The following is an 18384-nucleotide window of genomic DNA, read 5'->3' on the forward strand; positions in this document are numbered from 1 at the left end:
AGATCGCTGGCGTATGTCCCGGGCAAGATGGCCCAATAATTCGTTCATTCTGCCGATCGTTGACTGCGCAACTGCCGTGCACAGCTCCCGTCTCTCAATCACACTCTTCCTTGGGTTAAGGGTTGTCCGCACGCCAAGCGGGCCAATTGACCATACTTCACCCGCACAGGCCCGCGTCTGGTTTTGCTGGAGGTAGAAAAATAGTTCGTTGTTAGGTCAGCATTTGGACAGATTTGTTTCTAGCCGTGGAATTTATCTTCTTGGTTCTTTCGGTAAAGTAGCGAAGAAGGGAAATAATAAAATAATAAAAATAAAACATAATAAAATACAATTCTCACGACGTTTCGGCCACAACGCAAGCAGCCGTCCTCAGGTGAAGAACAGGGCTGTCGGAAAGACAGCGTCCGAATGAATGTCTTTCCGACAGCCCTGTTCTTCACGTGAGGACGGCTGCTTGCGTTGTGGCCGAAACGTCGTGAGAATTGTATTTTATTATGTTTTATGTTTATTATTTAATTATTTCCGTTCTACGTGACTTTACCGAAAAAAAACATGAAGATGAATCCCTGCAGTCACGAAAGCTTTAAACCGTGGCATTTAGGTTTTTTTTTTTGGTGGCACTGCACTATGCTGGTACCTGAGCCGCCCACGAGCCTACAGCAAACGGACTTGCCGTGGTGGCCTTGCCCAACCCAAGCGCCATCCTTTGCTAAGCTTGTGAGGATTTGACGAGATGCAGCTGCCTACCGGGCACCTTTAGGCAATTGCCTCGGAGTGTCAATTAAGCGAAACGAAGCCGAAATGGTACGTCCTTAATTCTTATGACTTGTAGGAGGGTTTTTCATTCATGTAACTTTAAAGCTCCTAACACTCATTATCGTTATCATTATGCAGTAAGGGACGCAAGTGGATTATATTCGTTTAAAGTGGCTCATTCTGAATGGCAAGCACACCAGCCTGTGAGACAAACGGGTTACAACCAAGAGGATTCGTATGAACTTTGAACTTATTTTGCACCGTACATCGCCAACCGTGCTAGTCGGAGTCGTGCAGGGGAAGGACAACAAACTAAACACACATAAATCGGTTCGAAAGACTTTAGTTTTAAATCTATACTTAAACGTGCATAGCTCCAATGGCTTCCTAATATCGGAAGTCCGACAGAGATACAGAGACTCATACAGAACCATAGTGACCCACAGAGACCCACAGAAACCCACAGACACCCATAGAGACCCATATGTATGGTGAACTTCTTTCGCACCGTACGTAGTCAACCGTGCCTGCCGGAGGATTCAAGGCAGCCTCGTGGCTCGGGGGAAATGAGCACCGCACCTGGCACTGAACCAGAACCGCTGAGAGCCTGGGTTCGACTCTGGGTCTCAGCCTCCCTTGGTTGGCTCTCAAGTGAAGTCAATTTAAACTTTTGCTTCACACGTCGGCGCCTTTCTGGCACAAATCTTCCACCCAAAGCGCGTCATTTGTGTCGTCCTTCCCCGCACCTACGATTAGCACGATTGGCTACGAACGGTTACGAACGAAGTTCAACATACATAGTGAGTCGATGGTGTCTGCTCAGCTACATTCTTCATCTTCTTCACATGGCTGACGTTGATGCAGAGCAACGACTTCCAATTGGACACCGCGGCGGTGCATGAGCCAGATGTTTGCGTCAGGAGTAGCGCCAGCAGAAAACGACCCTCCCTCCCGAGAGAGCGAGCCCGGCGTTGGCTCGGCTCGGATGTGGCAGTGGAAAAAAGGGTCTATTACTCACGATCCTCTTCTGTCTCTTCCCTCTTTTACCTTTCTCTTGCGCCCCCTCCCCCTTCCCCCAATCCCCTTTCCACGACGCAGCTGGTCCTGTTCCGCGTTGTGCAGACGTCCCGGCCGGGCCCGCAGTTCACGCAGTGCGCGACGCACGGCAGCTTCCCGCAACGCTGGCAGGGAAGCCTCTACTTTATGTTCACCTTCGCCTGCCTCTTCCTGCTGCCCCTGCTCATCATGGTCTTCTGCTACGCGCGCATCCTCCTGGAGATCGTGCGGCGAGGCAGGGAGAGGGATGGGGTGGCGCACGGTGGGTGGATGGTGGGTGGGTGGTGGGTGGGTGTCATGGGTGGGTAGTGGGTGGGTGGTGGGTGGGTGTCATGGGTGGGTGGGTGATGGGTGGCATAGGTGGGTGGTGGGTGGGTGGTGGGCGGGTGGTGGATGGGTGCGTGGCATGGGTGGGTGGGTGGGTGGGTGGTGGTTGGGTGGGTGGCATGGGTTGGTGGGTGGGTGTTTAGTGGGTGGGTGGCATAGGTGGGTGGGAGGATAGGGCAGGCGGGCGACGGCTCCCCCGGATTGTCGTTCGTGTAGCAGGAAAAGAGTAGGGGAGGGGCAAGTTTGAATTTTAACCCCGGCACAAAAATTCTGAATTCAAATCAGTAAATGATGAGAAAATCCATCACAACAGAAAGGTTAGTGGAGACGGGAAAACAATGATATTTAAAAACGCCCAAAGAAGTCCAATTCCTGTAGTAAGAAAAAAACCTGTCAGCCTTTTGCAGACCACCAGCTCAAAAGAACCGCACGTGTAACCGTTTTGTCTCTCAATGTGATTACGACACGCATGAATTTCTCCGTGCATTTTTGGGCACTCATCACAGCTTTTGTTTAGCTATTTCTCATGAATGACCGTGTTTCTGAACCATGTGTCATCGAAGGCTGGATATCCATGTGTTTCCCTCCATATATTCCTGCTGCCACTCTCTCTCTCTGAAGTGTCGTCCTCCTCCTCCTCCCTCTCTCTTCAAAAATTCCAACGGAATCATCTGCGGTGTCCTTCCGTGATTACGAAGCCGAGTTTTATCAAGAGCACTTTCACCCGGGGACCGTGGGAATGAGAGAGAGCGAGCGAGCGAGAGGGGTTAGCGAGACGAGGAGGAGGGGGGGGTGATGAGTAATTGGGGATCGGGAGATTGGAAGAAAAGAAAAACCTCGAAATGGCGTGCTGTGTAACGTAGGCTGACCGGCACCAAATCTAATCCCGCGCGCTCACCTGACAGGTCCTGTTCGTCGGGACAATTCCGCTTAAACGTAGGGGATTTTTTTCCTCTTTTTTTTTACTCGTGCACTAGTAACCTCGCGAGCGTTTAAACCACCGCATCGCGTTCCGCTTGCGAAATCGGTGCAGAAGGACGCCCGCTACGCTGCCCGCTCAAGCAAGCCTGCGTGAGCGGCGCTCGTTTCCGTAGCTCAGCGGCGTCAATTCCACATTACGGTGGCGGCCGTTGTGTTTGTACTCGCCAATGTGTGACGACAGGCGGAGGCGATGTGCCGAGCGGTGGTACAGCAGATTGCAAACTGCATTAAGAACCCGACGACCCGAGTTCGATTTCCCGCTCACGGCGGAGAAGACCAGTGACGATTATCTGAGCCGGTCCTGGGCCACCCCTAGGTCGACTCCGCCTCAAATGGGTACCTGGTACGGTGCGTTAACATCGCCACTAGGGAGACAAAGGCGGGGGTTGGGTGTGTTGCTTTTCACCCCCTCGTGTGCCGTGCCGGCCTTCATAGGTGCTCGCTAACTGCACTTGCCCCAACAGTCTGTTAAGGCTATACGGGGGATCTTTGTATTTGACGTGCTGAGCTGCGAGCCCGGGGCTTGAACTCGTAAACCTTCCTGGTGTCTTCCTGGCGATGGCTACCATTGTGGAGTGAGTGAAATCTGAACCGGCCCTGCTCCTCCGCCTTCGCCAATCCGCACTGACCAGTATGGTGAAGTATGGTCAAACAACCCCCCCCCCCCCATGACCAACACAGCATTGTGCATTGGGGGAGTGGTGGGCATCGTCGAGCAGTGGATTGACAAACAAAAACTTCCTTAAATTATTAATGGGACTTTTTTTGCCAGTTTCCAAAATGGTGAAAAATAAGAATAGGTTTTAGCCTTTTTGGCAATAAAAAAGGTGGTGTTAAGAGGTCCAAACACCGAATATATTCCTTTTGCAAGGCATAAAATTCTGCATTAACCACACGTACTTGTGGAAAAACACCCACACGAATATGCTCGGACAAACATGCTTGTCTTTGAAACTGATTGGCCTACACCAGACAGCCTTCTTTATGACCTTGTCTCGCCAGCGTTAGACCAGAGAACGCCAATTAACAACAATCGATGAGTCATTCCGCAAATTACTCATCAATTACTATTATTTTACTGCAAATACATGCTGACAATTGTCACGACGAGGGGGTGATGGGGGGGCAGGTTTTAAAACCACGTGTCTCCGAACATGCCTCGGCCAGATATTGGGAGGTCGTCCAAGGAAGTTAGAGGTTCCGAATTTCAGCTAATTATTATTTTTTGTCTACGTGACAAACCTTACTAATTGGCTGTGCCGAGTGGTGGCGGGTTTAACGAGACGTTTAATATTTACGCGATCACCCCCCCCCCCCCCCCCCCCAAAAAAAATAACTCTGTTATAGATAACATTGGTCGCAAAACCCTACTACGTGTTCAACAAATCATTCTCGCTCTGCTCGGCGGACCTGTGACAACGCAACGATAACGAACAAAACAGCATTCTTCTCGGCGCCGTCGTCAACATCGCCGTCGTGCCCAAGGAGGAGACGTCCCGTCCGGGCTCACGACGAGAGGGCCGCAAGCCGCGCCGCCGTTCAAATCAGCCGAGCGCCCGAAGGCGATCGCAAACAAAACATAATACTCGCCAAAGGTGGCTTCGACTCACGGTGGCTAATTGCGCGCGTGCAAGCCGATCACTCGGCTCGCCACGAGACACCTCTCACATACCCCCCCTCCTCCTCCTCCTCCACCCACCCCCACAGCCGCCGCCATCTCTCACCCCGCTGAGTCGCCATCTGCTCCGGTAATTGTACCGAAATATATGATGGGGGGCGGGGGGGGAGGATACGGTGGGGGGAGTTGCAATAGCAGTGGGGAGAATGGGGAAATGTGGAAAGTGGGGAGAGGGGGGGGCTCAAAGAGAAGACTTTTGAAATGCGTGTGAAATCGAGAGAGGTCCACAATCATCCGTTGACCAGTGGCAGCGCTAGACGTAGCGCGAAGTAAAGCACAGAGCATAATCTCCCCAAGTAGCTCAAGTAGTCCGGGATTAATGAAAAAAAATGGTAAATCAAATATCAGCTCGAATTCAAATCCTAATGCGCATAAATCCAATTATTATTAAAAAGCTAATTAATCTCTCTCGTCTCATTACACCTCTATCTATTTAATCCACATTTCTTACCTCGCTACCGACCAATATCTCTGTTTATTTATCTATCTGCTGTCATCGCAATCAGAGATAGAAATTAAATGGGGAGTTCCCCGAAAACAATTGCTGCTTTGGGCCTCCAATGGGCGAGCGCCATCGATCTCGCCGTTCCTGACCACCGCCAAAGACAAAGATCTCCGTGTAGCCTTAACAGACTGTTGGGGCAAGTGCCATTAGCGAGTAGCATCTATGAAGGTCGGCACGGCACACGAGGAGATGGGGTGGCCAGCACCAGGGCCCGACCGCCTTTGTCTCCCTAGTGACGACCACCACCATTACCACTCCCAGTGGCCGGTATTGACTCTTTGTTGAGAGTCGTGGCTGTTAAACAAAACACCATTCTACACAACAAAGACTAATTTCCTGGCAGCGATTTTAGCCTTATCATCTCTACATAACAAAAAGGCTCAGTCCCTATTACATGTACCTTTACATCATCCGCACCTAGTTTACACAACAAAGGCTCTTTCCTAACAGCGTGCTTCAGCCGCACCGAACCTCACAAAAATCATATTCAGGGACTACCTTGGCTCCTCCCACCCTCAACCAGTATATATAAAAATACGTTTTTCGTGGAATTTCTCTCACTTGATACAGCTATCGTGTTGTGACGGTTCCACCTGAAGACGGAAGCTTGTGTTGCCTCCGAAACGTCGTGATTTTTATTTGTATTTTACTTTTATTAATTTTATTTTTTTACCTACGTGACTTTACCGAGAAAACCTAAGAATATGAATATCACGGCTGAACTAAACTGCCTTATTGCCAATGGCACACAAACGCACACAACAACAACAACAAAAGAACCCATCGCGAGTGTGAATGTTCCACTTTGTAAATTAAAGGTGCAAGGCCGTGAGAGATGGCAACAACCTGGAAGAAGCCTTCATCCAGCAGTGGCATTGCCCATGACCGACGACAGTGATTTAAACCAGCAAGGGCCCCGTATCGATTTAAAGCTTTTGTGACTGCAGGGATTCATCTTCTTGGTTCTTTCGGTAAAGTCACGTAGAATGGAAATAATAAAATAATAAAAATAAAACATTATAAAATAATATAATATAAAATAATATTTTATAATGTTTTCTTTTTATTATTTTATTATTTCCATTCTACGTGAATTTACCGAAAGAACCAAGAAGAAGGGGCCCGTAGTTTAGATTCAGCCCCCCTTGCTGCCACCGACTGGTAACCCGGCGGCATTTGTTCACCAAGCCTGCTGATGAGACCCAAGAAGGGTCGAAACTCACCCCAAAAATGTGCTTTGCCGAAACACATGTTGCCGCATATTATCCGCCTGGCAAGTGAGTAGGCCGATGGACTGTTCGTATCGTGTGCATGCGTGTGTCTATGTATGTTGTATGTATGTTGCGTGTATGTTGTGTGTATGTATGTTGTATGTATGTATGTTGTGTGTATGTAGTGTATGTTTTGTGTATGTATGTTGAATGTATGTTGTATGTATGTTAGTTGTATGTATGTATGTTGAACTTCCTTTCGCACCTTACGTAGGATACCAAACTGCACACACACACACACCAGTTCTAAAGACATCGTTATTGCGCGTGGAGGAAATGGACGGAATTGTGCTTAAGTGGGCAGCAGATGTCTCAAACGCAGGTTCATGTAACCCCTGTGACGGGGACGGGGGGTTCAGGCCTCGTTTTTGTTCCCGCGTGTACCAATGTTCTCCGTTTAATGACTCGGGCGGTGTGCATGTTGCTGCTGCTGCCGCGTGCGGCTCTCACGCGAGTTAAGCGTACTTGCCTCCTGTACGGAGTTGACACGGCGATGCTCAGGGTACATCGATCCACAACCCATGTCAGCCCAGCTGGAGTCGGTGGGTGGCTTCTCTACCCCCCACCCCCCCTTGCCCCACTGCCTATGAGGCTCCACGTATCTCCGCAGCCTATAACGCCTGGTTGTGCGTGGTGATTAGAGAGTTCGGCTATGCAAATACTCTTAGATTGCGATGGTTTGTTGCGCGTGAAAACGCTTCAAACGTCATTTGACGGGCGTAGCAATGCGTACACTGTACGGGGGTGGTCCAGATGCCTTGTGACCCCCCCCCCCCCCCACCAAATTATTGACCCCTAATTTTGCTTTCCTTCGCATATTCATTTCTGTTTTAAATGAAGCTCGCTTTAAAAATATGACGTTTTAGAGAATTAAATGGGGTCCGCAAGACATCTGTACCACCCTGTATACAATTAAGTATCGAGAGCTTTGTCAATCCGCTGCTGGATGAAGGCCCTTCTGCTTACGCCACGCGGGTCGTAGGGGTCATTTGACCATACCTCACCACGCAGGTCAGTGCGGGTTGGGGGAATATGATAAGGCGTAGATGTGGGGAGCATAGGCGCACAGTCCAATCGTGGATTTTGCGAGTCCAATAATCGATGAGCAAGGGCAATTCATCATTTGACCAATTATTTTGATCACCAAGTTTTCGGGCAACCCCGGTTTTCTCGAGGGCAAAGCCCTCCTGGCATTGCAACATTGGAGTAACATTTGGTTAACATTTGTATTAAATGTGGCGCCTTGCCCTCTTAACATTTGTCCGGTCACTCGTATCTCTTCAGTCGCGAGCCCGACCTTTCTGATGAGACGCCCTTCGTCGAAACCGCTCCCGAGTTTTGCTCGCTTCTTGATCACTGCGGAACGACCGCATTCCCAGGAGGCCCCGGTGGTCCGATGGGTTGCGTTGAGAGATACTTTTGATCATGAATAACGATGAGCGGATGTCCTCTGCTTATCCGTTGAGTATAATGTAGGTGTAATGCGGGCGTAAACGGCCTCGCGGATATGACGTCACCGGGGGAGGGGTTAGGTCACGTGAGAGAGAAGGGTAAGGTCTTAAGGGAGAGAACCGGAAGGGACGAGAGGAGAGTATGGGAATAGAGACAGGGTGAGGCCACGCAGGGCGGAGAGTGGAGAGTGGCGAGATCGCCACGCGGTGAGACTCTGCACCGTCGGCCAGCGGTGACCAGGCACGGGAGGAACGGGGAGCAGCGGTGGAGCTGCAGTGAGAGCAGCCGGGGGACTGCACAAGGGGAACCTGCAGCGGAGCTGCATCGGAGTGGAGAAAGGCTACGGGAGCGACGGCAGCTGTCGAGCTGCCAAGCGGGGAGGCTCTGAGCAAGGGCCGTGTGGGACAAGTTGTAAGAACCCGAATAAAGGACAACGGAGACAGACACAGTGAAAGAGTCCTTTATTACATAGGGATCACCTTGACGATACAGCCCCGCAACAGACAGACAGACGGACAGACGACTACTGCGACAATTTGTATTTTATTTTACCAGGTTAAGGCCCACTGAGATATCTATGTTTTTTTAGAAGCGACCTGGAAAAAAAATTATAGCTCAAGGAAGTGGCTCGTCACTGTGTGGACACTTATAGTGGCGGCCAAATAATCCAAACGCACGTCTCTAAACGTGGAGGGAAAATCTCGAAGACCTGGAGAAGAATCCACGGAAACACAGGGAGAAAGAGAGAGAGATTACATGCAAACTCAAAATATACAGCAGGCGTCAGGATCAGGATCGAGCCCACGACCTCCTGTATACCAAGCGAGGTAGTTAACATCTCGCCACCGTGATGATGATGAGAGAGAGACACGAAAACTCCAAATATACAGCAGGCGTCAGGATCAGGATCGAACCCACGACCTCCTGTATGCCAGGCGAAGTAGTTAAAATCTCGCCACTGTGATGATGATGGTGAGAGAGACACGCAAACTCCAAATATACAGCAGGGGTCAGGATCAGGATCGAACCCACGACCTCCTGTATACCAGACGAGGTAGTTAACATCTCGCCACCGTGATGATGATGAGAGAGAGAGACACAAACTCCAAATATAGAGCTGGCGTCAGGGTCGGGATCGAACCCACGACCTCCTGTGTACCAGGCGAGGTAGTTAACATCTCCTCGCCACCGCGGCACCCCGTGACAAGACGGACATAGCTGACGCATTGACGTGTTCGACCTTTGTTGGGAAGCGTTACAAACAAACAAACGACAAATGTGTTTTGTCGGTCATAACTCCGTGCCGGGGGATCTCATTGCTACATCCCCTCGCCACCCCCCTCCCCTCCCCTCGAACAGACGCCAAGGGGGTCACCTTGCGCTGCTCCTCCAACAACATCCCGCGAGCGCGTCTGCGCACCGTCAAGATGACGGCCGCGATCGTGGGCTCATTCCTCGTCTGCTGGACTCCGTACTACCTGGTGGGCATCTGGTACTGGTTCTGGCCCGCGGCGCTCGACCAGGGCACCTTGCCCGAGTACATCAACCACATCGTCTTCCTCTTCGGCCTCCTCAACGCATGCCTGGACCCGCTGGTGTACGGCCTGTTCAGCGGCCAGTGGCACGGCACGCTCTGCTACCGCTTCTGCTGCTGCTACTGCTGTTGCTGGTGGTCATCCTCGTCATCGACGCGCCACCGCCGTCGTTCCGGAACGACCACCGGAGCGACGACCTCCAGTCGCGGCACGATGGCGAGCAGCGAGCTCGAGCCGCAGCCAACGCTGGCCACGGCCTCGGTCGACCTCTCCGCGCAGCTGCAGCGGCAGGGGTGTCCCCCCGTTCAATGACGGGACGAGGAGTGGTGGTGGTGGTGATGGTGATGCTGTGGATGGGTGGGTGGGTAGCGTGTGCGGAGTGGGTGGGTCAATGGGTGTGTGGGTGAAAGGGTGAGTGGGTAGGTGGGTAGATGAGTGGGTGGTTGCGCGGAGTGGGTGGGTGAATGGGTAAGTGGGTGAAAGGGTGAGTGGGTGAAAGGGTGAGTGGGTGGGTGGGTGAATGCGTAAGTGGGTGGGTGCGTTATAGGGTGAGTTGGTAGCTTGGTCAATGAGTGGGTGGGTGGTTGCGCGGAGTGGATGGGTGAATGGGTGAGTGGGTGGGCGAATGGGTGAGTGGGTGGGTGCATTATAGGGTGAGTTGGTAGCTTGGTAAATGAGTGAGTGAGTGGGTGGTTTCGCGGAGTGGGTGGGTGAATGGGTGAGTGGAGTAGAGTGAGGGGCGGTAGTGTGGTGGTTAGAGCACTGCGCTACAAACCCGGCTACCCGAGTTCGATTCTCACTCACGGTCAACATCAGTGACGATTATCTGAACCGGTCCTAGGCCTCCCATAGGTTGACTCAGCCTCAAATGAGTCCCTGGTGTGTTGTGTAAACGTCGCCACTAGGGAGACAAGGGCGGCCAGACGTGGTGCTGGCCACCGACCCCCTCGTGTGCCGTGCCGGCCTCCATAGGTACTGCTCGCTAACAGCGCTTGCCCCAACAGTCTGTTAAGATTATAGGGGTCATCTTTGTCTCTGTGTATGCCAGGTGTCAACTTTATCGACACCTGGCACGAGTTTTACATTTTACTTTCTGGAGCATCTAATTACCTGGAGAATACCCTGAATATTGATGAAAAGTGTGTGCTCCACGTTTGACTATTTGGTTACTTGTCAAAAAATGACCTATAAAAGAGATTTTGTGTTGTTTACATTTGGGCGACGTTATAGGTTGATGCATCCAGAGCCGTACCTAGGGGTACACGGCAAATCGGGGCGAGTGCCCTGGGCCCCGCGCTTTAGGAGGGGGGGGGTACGGCAGGGGTATTGATCACCCCTCGAGCTGTCTACCCTCCGGTATTGATCATTTGAAAAAAAATCGATTCAAGAATCGATGAGTTCACCCTATTATGTTTGTATGAGCCTAATGATAGTGAATGTAGTTTCCTCCATCCTCCAGCCTGCTCTTTGATGCCTTGAGTGTTGCGAAAAAAAATCACCGATGTAATGATACATTCTGTTTTAACACTGAAGTTACTGTAGCAGCCCAAATCAGAATCTGTATATAGGCTGGAGGAATCCGATGAGCTATAAAGCTCTTTTTTACAGAAGTCCAGTAGGGGCGAATCGACAATTGGCTGAAGGGTTCGTATGAACAAATTACGTACAAATATTCCATTATATAAAAAAAAACATTGCTGCTTTCTTATGCGACTTGATTGCGTTTTGTGAGCTTGTTTGCAGTAGGGTCCCTGCATCGGTTTCGTGTAAATATGTTATATTTCATTGTATTTTGCTTTGGTATGGATCACGTTCCCTCCCTGCAATGTCCTGAAAACGAATTTCTTTAGAAATGCTTTTTGTGTTTAGTTCGTTGTCCTTTTCCCCGTACCTCCGGTTAGCACAGTAGGCTACGTACGGTCCGAAAGAAGTTCAACATACATACAAACTACTGTTCACGACACTATACACTATACTATTACACACTACACGACTATACTACATTTATAACTAATTTCTTTAGAAATGCTTTTTGTGTTTAGTTTGTTGTCCTTCCCCCGCACCTCTGATGAGCACGGTTGGCTACGTACGGTGCGAAAGAAGTTCAAGTGCATAGCTCCGGTGGCTTCCTGATATCGGAAGGAAGAACATTCCAGACGGCCGCAGGAGCGCGCCTGAAAGCGCGTGAGCGGTGACCGCCTTCGTTCGATGGTTAACCAAAAGCCGCTGCGAGGATGACCGGAGTTGGGTGATGATGGTTTATGCTGCTTTGACGAGATCATCAAGTTGTTTTGTTTCATTTGTGGCAAGCACTTTGTAGGGTTAACCGATATGAATCGATGAATTGCTGCAACGTTCCCGTTCCAGTTTGCATAACGAGTTGAGAAATATACCTACTGTCTTTGTTTGATAAAGTTCAGTTAGCTTACCGTTTTTCTCTCTCCCCAAAACGGGGGAATGCGTTTCTCTATAGTGACCTCCACCGCTGGCGTTATGTGCTGTGATGGAACGCATTGTTTTTTTAAGTGGTGTCCTGTTGAGAATCTGTCGCGTGTAGCTTATTTTAGAGCGGTGCCAAGATGATATACGAGTCTGCCTGGGCAGAACCCATCACGTGCAGCTGATACGATCTTACACTCATTCACCGAGTCCTCTAAATGTGTTTGTTGTGGGTTTCATTCTAAACAACTTGTTTTTTTTGTGACGCTATTTCCTATTAAAATACATTACTTGTAAGTATTATTTACATGTATTTTCTCTGCGATTACATTTTTTTCTTGTGATGTCCATTTTATTCTCGTTATTTACGTGTTAGTTTTTTTTTGTTAACTAAGTAGCGGGTTTTGTTTTTATATTTGTGTACAGAATTGGATAATTGATGTGCAGCGTTGTGGGATGCAATTGCATGAATGACGCTATATAAAATGAAATTATTATTACAACATTTTAATGACCATATCCATATTCAATCCAATTGTTTTACAATAAAGAGTGGCACTTTCCATAACAGAGGTGCTTGCGTTAGATCGCGTAAATAGAATTGTGAGGTTAAACCCGCCACCACGTGACATAGCCAATTAGTAAGGGTTTTCACCTTAACAAAACAATGCCAATTCGTTACTAGTACAGCACACCGGTATGTTGGAGAGTAAACCCACAACATTTACAATTCGAGTACGACGTTTCACCAGTAATTATAACCAGCATCATCAGGCGGACAGCCGGAGTCGTGGAGAAAATTGGTCGCGAAAGCCTACGTGTGAAACCGAATGGCACTTTATTCAGACCATAAAAGTTTATTGCAAGCACAGTAATGTACACCACGATTCATGCACCAGGTGACCGCGGTGCTGGCGAAACTGGGGGGAGGGGCTGGTGGCGGGGGGGGTCCCACATCGGATCCATGAACTTCTTTAGAGATTTCGATTTAAAGCTTTCGTGACTGCAGGGATTCATCTTCTTGGTTCTTTCGGTAAAGTCACGTAGAATGGAAATAATAAAATTATAAAAAGAAAACATAATAAAATAATTCTCACGACGTTTCGGCCACAACGCAAGCAGCCGTTCTCAGGTGAAGAACATGTCTGTCGATAAGACAGAGTCTAAATGACACGTATTAGGCTTGGAGTGTCTATTTAAGCTGTGAGGGAGGAGGAAGAGAGCCTTGACAAAATAATTTGCATTTGAAGAGGAATTTAGCATATTTATTTCTTTAGAGATGACAGATAATATAGCGACGAGAGTTAGAGATGTAAAATCATGGCCGGACACCTTTATTGATTTATTTTCAGTACTCTTGGGTTCTTTCGGTAAAGTCACGTATAAATAAAATAAATTTAATAATAGAATACAACACAAGCAATCGTCATCAGGTAGAAAACAAACCCAGTGAGCTTAGAAATACAATGCAATCCAACACAGAGAGGCGGCTAACACAACAGTCAGCACCTTACCTGGTTGAATACGTCCTTCCAAAGATTGCTAAATTTGAGAGAGACAAAATACAGACACGGAGACACACAAGCAGAGATAGACAACACAGAGACACACAGAGAAAGACACACAACTGCTTGTGTGTCTGTCTGTGTGTCTCCGTGTCTGTGTTTTGTCTCTCTCTCTCAAATGTAGTTCTACCTGATGACTGCTGCTTGTGTTGGAATCGAAACGTCGTACTCTATTATTTAATTTATTTTCTTTCTACGTGACTTTATCGAAAGAACCAAAGAGTAATTCCTGCAGTCACGAAAGCTTAAAATCAAGTTTATTTTCAGTAGTTTACCATCAAGATTAAAATGTATTCATCATATGCGGACGTAATGTCACTGTGCACACGTGCGTGGAAATCCTTTCGTCGCTTTTGGCCAATATCCTTTAAATACTCGTTGGTTCTTTCGGTAAAGTCACGTAGGTATAAAATAAAATAAATCACGACGTTTCGATCGCAACACAAGCAATCAGGTGGGAAACCACAGCAATCAATTTTTTTTTGCTGAAGTGTTGCGATCGAAACGTCGTGATTTATTTTATTTTATACCTACGTGACTTTACCGAAAGCACCAAAGAGTATGGATTCCTGCAGTCACGAAAGCTTCAGATCCTTTAAATGCTTTTTTTTCAGTGCAATCTTTCGTTGGTCGCTTAAATCACAGCAGATTATGTGGGCAGGGGAATGACTGAAGTTGAATGAAACCACCCTGGGCTAATCCTGAATTGAAGCCGGCTCGCGATGTGTCGACTGCGCCACGATCGAAAAAGAAAACTGAATGCGATCACAAAGACATCATGATACCTCCCTTACCAGTATCAACATAGGCTTTAGAGCCTAGTCTCAAAGCCGAGTCTTTGTGCTGTTCGCCTTTTGGCGTCCTCTGGTCTAACACTATTTGAGACGAGGCTCTAAATAAAACTGCCTCGGGTGTGGACCAATCAGTTCCAAAGACAATGCTTATGCCTACCAGAGCATGTTTTTGTTTGCATGTTCACCACAAGAAATATGTGGTAAAGGCAGACATGATTCCTTGCAAAAGGTTTTTGTTTGGTGTTTTAACATCTTAACACCTGTTTTTTTTGTTTGCCAGAAAGGGTAAATCATATTCTTTAAGGTGTACAGTTTCCCCATTCTTACTCATGAATTTGCTCTCTGCTATTTTTGATATCCGCGAATGGTATCTGGAACTCTACACGATTGCATCTCATCACTTTTCATCACTAAAATGAAGTGATTAGAGATAATGTGATGGGAGATAAAGTGATGAGTGATGAAGGTAAATTAATTTACAAACTATTTTTTAATACTTTAATATTCATTGGTATTCACTTGCTGATTATCATAACGATTGTTTTTGTGTTATGATCATTTTCACGAAGTTAATAGCTTATCTGTGTATTCATTTAGGGTGATTCATAAAAAAAGATAGTTTTTTCGCAGGCCAACATCATTATCCGCAAAGATTTGGCAACGAAAAGGGACGGCCACAAACAAAGACGAGCGAGGCATTAGAGCTTAATGGAAGGGTAACGTCTAATTATATTTGGCTGAGGATTAATATTTGAAAGGCTATATTTAAAAAAAAGTGTAAGATACAATCCCACAATGAATACGTACACACACACACAAAGCAGATTTTTGATATTTTGATTAATTTCATTCGAATTGGAGAGTCCCCCTATTGAGCCATTGTCACTGCTCACCTAATGGCGTTAGCCCCTTTTAATATGACTGATGCCCTCTCTGCGTATGCTTGTACATTGTGATTGCGTTGGTGGGGGGGGGAATGGTATTCTACACAATTTTTGATTAATCACCGCTTTGTCAAAATCCGCGGCTGAACGGAGGCCTCCTTACTCCACGTCGGTCATGCGGGTCGTTTGACCATACTTCACCGCTCTGGTTAGAGGCAATTGCCGATGTGGCAGTTGTGGTGGGGTGGGGTTGAGGGTGGTGGAGGGGGTGATGCAGTCCTGGTCAGATATGACTCGCCACTGATGTGAGCCGTGGCCAGGAACCGAACATCTAACTACTGCCTTCGTAGTGCATTTCTTAACAGTTTAAAATGGTAAACTTAAGAAAAGTGAAGGGGTTTGAGACAGGACGTGTTTTTGCACTTTTAAATCATCTAGGTTGAAAACTCGTTTCTTTATAACTGCTTCTTGTATTTAGGTTGGTGTCTTTGCCCAGCAACCTCCGAGTAGCACGGTTTGGCTACGTACGGTGCAAAAGAAGTTTAACGTACATAACATAGACACCTCACGGCCATAAGGGAGGATGCCCAATGATTTAGATTAATAACAGTGGCGGCTAAAGAACGAAACGGACCCAAGAGGGAGGGACGTCCAAAGTTGAGATGGAGCGATGAAATCACTTTGTGTGCAGGTGCCGGGTGGATTATTGCATCCAGCAGTGGATTTACCATGGCTGACGATGACGACAACATCCGTGACGATTGCCGTGCTCGTATGCGGAGTAGAGAGAGAGAACCCTGCGTGGAATTTCTAATGGAGCCACTTCAACTGAATATTTCATCCACATTGACAACTGTCAGTGACACTCAGAATGTGTCGAGGTTTCCGTGCCATTGGGTTGCCCTTTTCAGGAAAAAATAAAATCAGAGGTTATGGTGGGTCGCTAGAGACTCGGCAAGCAGAGGGCAGAGGTGAAATTGAGCACAGGTACAGGGTGAGCCATCGTCATCAGACTTGGTCTATCCACTGCGGGATCTGGGGCGCTACGTAGGCGGACGACACATTAACTAGCTCTTCATATTCTTAGGTTTTTATGGTAAAGTCACGTAGGTAAAAAATTTAAATGAATAAAAAAATCACGACGTTTCGGAGGCAACACAAGCTTCCGTCTTCAGGTGGAACCGTCACAGCACGCTTGCTGTATCAAGTAAATGAGAGATTCCAAGAGATATGACCCCGTATATACACTGGTTGAGGGGGGGGGGATGGGCCAGGACAGGCCCCCTTTTTATTATTAAAAAACCTAAGAATATGAATACTTCCAGTCACGAAAGCTTCAAATCTAGAATTAACTAGCTCGCCTGGTATACAGGAGGACGTGGTTCTAGATTTGAAGTTTTCGTGACTGCAAGGATCTATACTCTTTGGTTTTTTCGGTAAAGTCACGTAGGTTAAAATTTAAAATTAATTCAATCACGACGTTTCAGAGGCAACATAAGCCCCCGTCTTCAGGTGGAACCGTCACAGCAAAATTACTGGTTGTCCCACCTGATGACGATTGCTTGCGTTGCGATTGAAACGTCGTGATCAATTATTTTTCTACCCACGTGACTTTACCCAAAGAACCACAGAGTTTAAATAGTATCATTGTTTAGCTTAAGAGCTTCCCCAAGCCGGCGCCATGTCGTAATCTACCTACCAGCTGGACACAAACTGATTCCATCGCTCCATCTCCTCGGTCGTACGTGCTTTCAGATTAATTCCGTTTTTGGCTGCCACACTGTCGTTACTCGAAACCGGTGGTTATTCTCAACCTTTGTTTCGGCTACTTGTTTACCCAACTTGTTGGATTCTGTTTCAACCGAGTAGACCTCCCTTTGCCTGACCCAACATGCTTCTGAGAAATAAACGTATTTTGTCAGGGATCCTAACCAGCTAAGTAAGCGCACGCGAATAAAAAACATAAATCACGGACGTGATTTGTTGCCGCTCGCTGGTTACTCTTGCAAACCACGTGATTTACGATGAGTTTAAGGTATTTTATATCGTTATAGGTGAGCATATGGATTGACATTTCATCGTAGTTCATTTTATATTAGCAGATTCATGCGTGCTTATTCACCAGTGACCTCTCGCGCATGATATAATTTCACACCATTATATAAATCACATCACGTACCAACCTGGGGCATTGGCACGTGTACCCCCTAGAGGGTTCCGTGTAACGCCTCGCTTGAGAACCACTGCTCTAGACCAGTAGCTCTTAACCTGTGGCACGCGCTGTATCCCCGGAGGGTGCGAGATGCCCTTTCTGGGGGGTGCGAGACATGGCCACATTTTTTTTCGAAGGTAAATCATCGAAACACATCAACCTTATGTATTCATTAACGTTGTACATTTTTGTAACGACTGAGATCAGCATAGAGAGCATTCAAGGGGACGAAATATACCCCGTGGGAGAGTCGAGGAGGGCAATTCAAGCAAGATTGTAAGACCTTTTCGAACAGATTAGTTTTAGCTTTTTTTTTTCAATTTTAAGCTTTCGTGATTGCAGGGATTCATCTTCTTGGTTCTTTCGGTAAAGTCACGTAGAAGGGAAATAATAAAATAATAAAAATAAAACATAATAAAATAATTCGCACGACGTTTCGGCCACAACGCAAGCAGCCGTCCTCAGGTGAAGAACAGGTCTGTCGGAAAGACAGCGTCTGAATTAAACACCACCAGGCTTGGAGCGTATATTTAAGCTGGGTTAGAGGGGGAAGAGCACCTTGACAAAATAATTTGCATATCAAGAGGAATGTTGGTGCAAGTGCCGTTAGCGAGTAGCACCTACGAAGGCCGGCATTGTGGCACACGAAGCAGGGGGAGGATGGGGTGGCCAGCACCACATCACTCTTCCAAGTCATTTTCTTGGTTCTTTCGGTAAAGTCACGTAGAAGGGAAATAATAAAATAATAAAAATAAAACATAATAAAATTATCCTCACGACGTTGCGGCCGCTTGCGTTGTGGCCGAAACGTCGTTAGAATTATTTTATTATGTTTTATTTTTTGTAGCTATTGATATTTGAAGGTGGTGATTGGCTCAGCGGTTCTGATCTCAATGGGCAGCGTGTTCCATTGCCTAAGGGGCAAGTGA

At 47.5% G+C, this 18384-nt stretch overlaps 1 protein-coding gene across 1 annotated transcript in view; it reads left to right on the forward strand.

Moving 5' to 3' along the window:
- The window catches only part of GNRHR (gonadotropin releasing hormone receptor), a 36024-nt gene extending 26151 nt beyond the window's left edge, over positions 1 to 9873 (forward strand). Inside the window, exons 2-3 of the mRNA XM_061572462.1 lie at positions 1855 to 2074; positions 9386 to 9873. Of these exons, the coding sequence (XP_061428446.1) occupies positions 1855 to 2074; positions 9386 to 9873 (708 nt within the window). The remainder of the gene's footprint in view (positions 1 to 1854; positions 2075 to 9385) is intronic.
- Positions 9874 to 18384: the final 8511 nt, after the last annotated feature.

Source organism: Lethenteron reissneri, chromosome 50, assembly GCF_015708825.2.
Source record: "Lethenteron reissneri isolate LAM-NWPU_2019-01 chromosome 50, ASM1570882v1, whole genome shotgun sequence".
Taxonomy (NCBI): Eukaryota; Metazoa; Chordata; class Hyperoartia; order Petromyzontiformes; family Petromyzontidae; genus Lethenteron; species Lethenteron reissneri.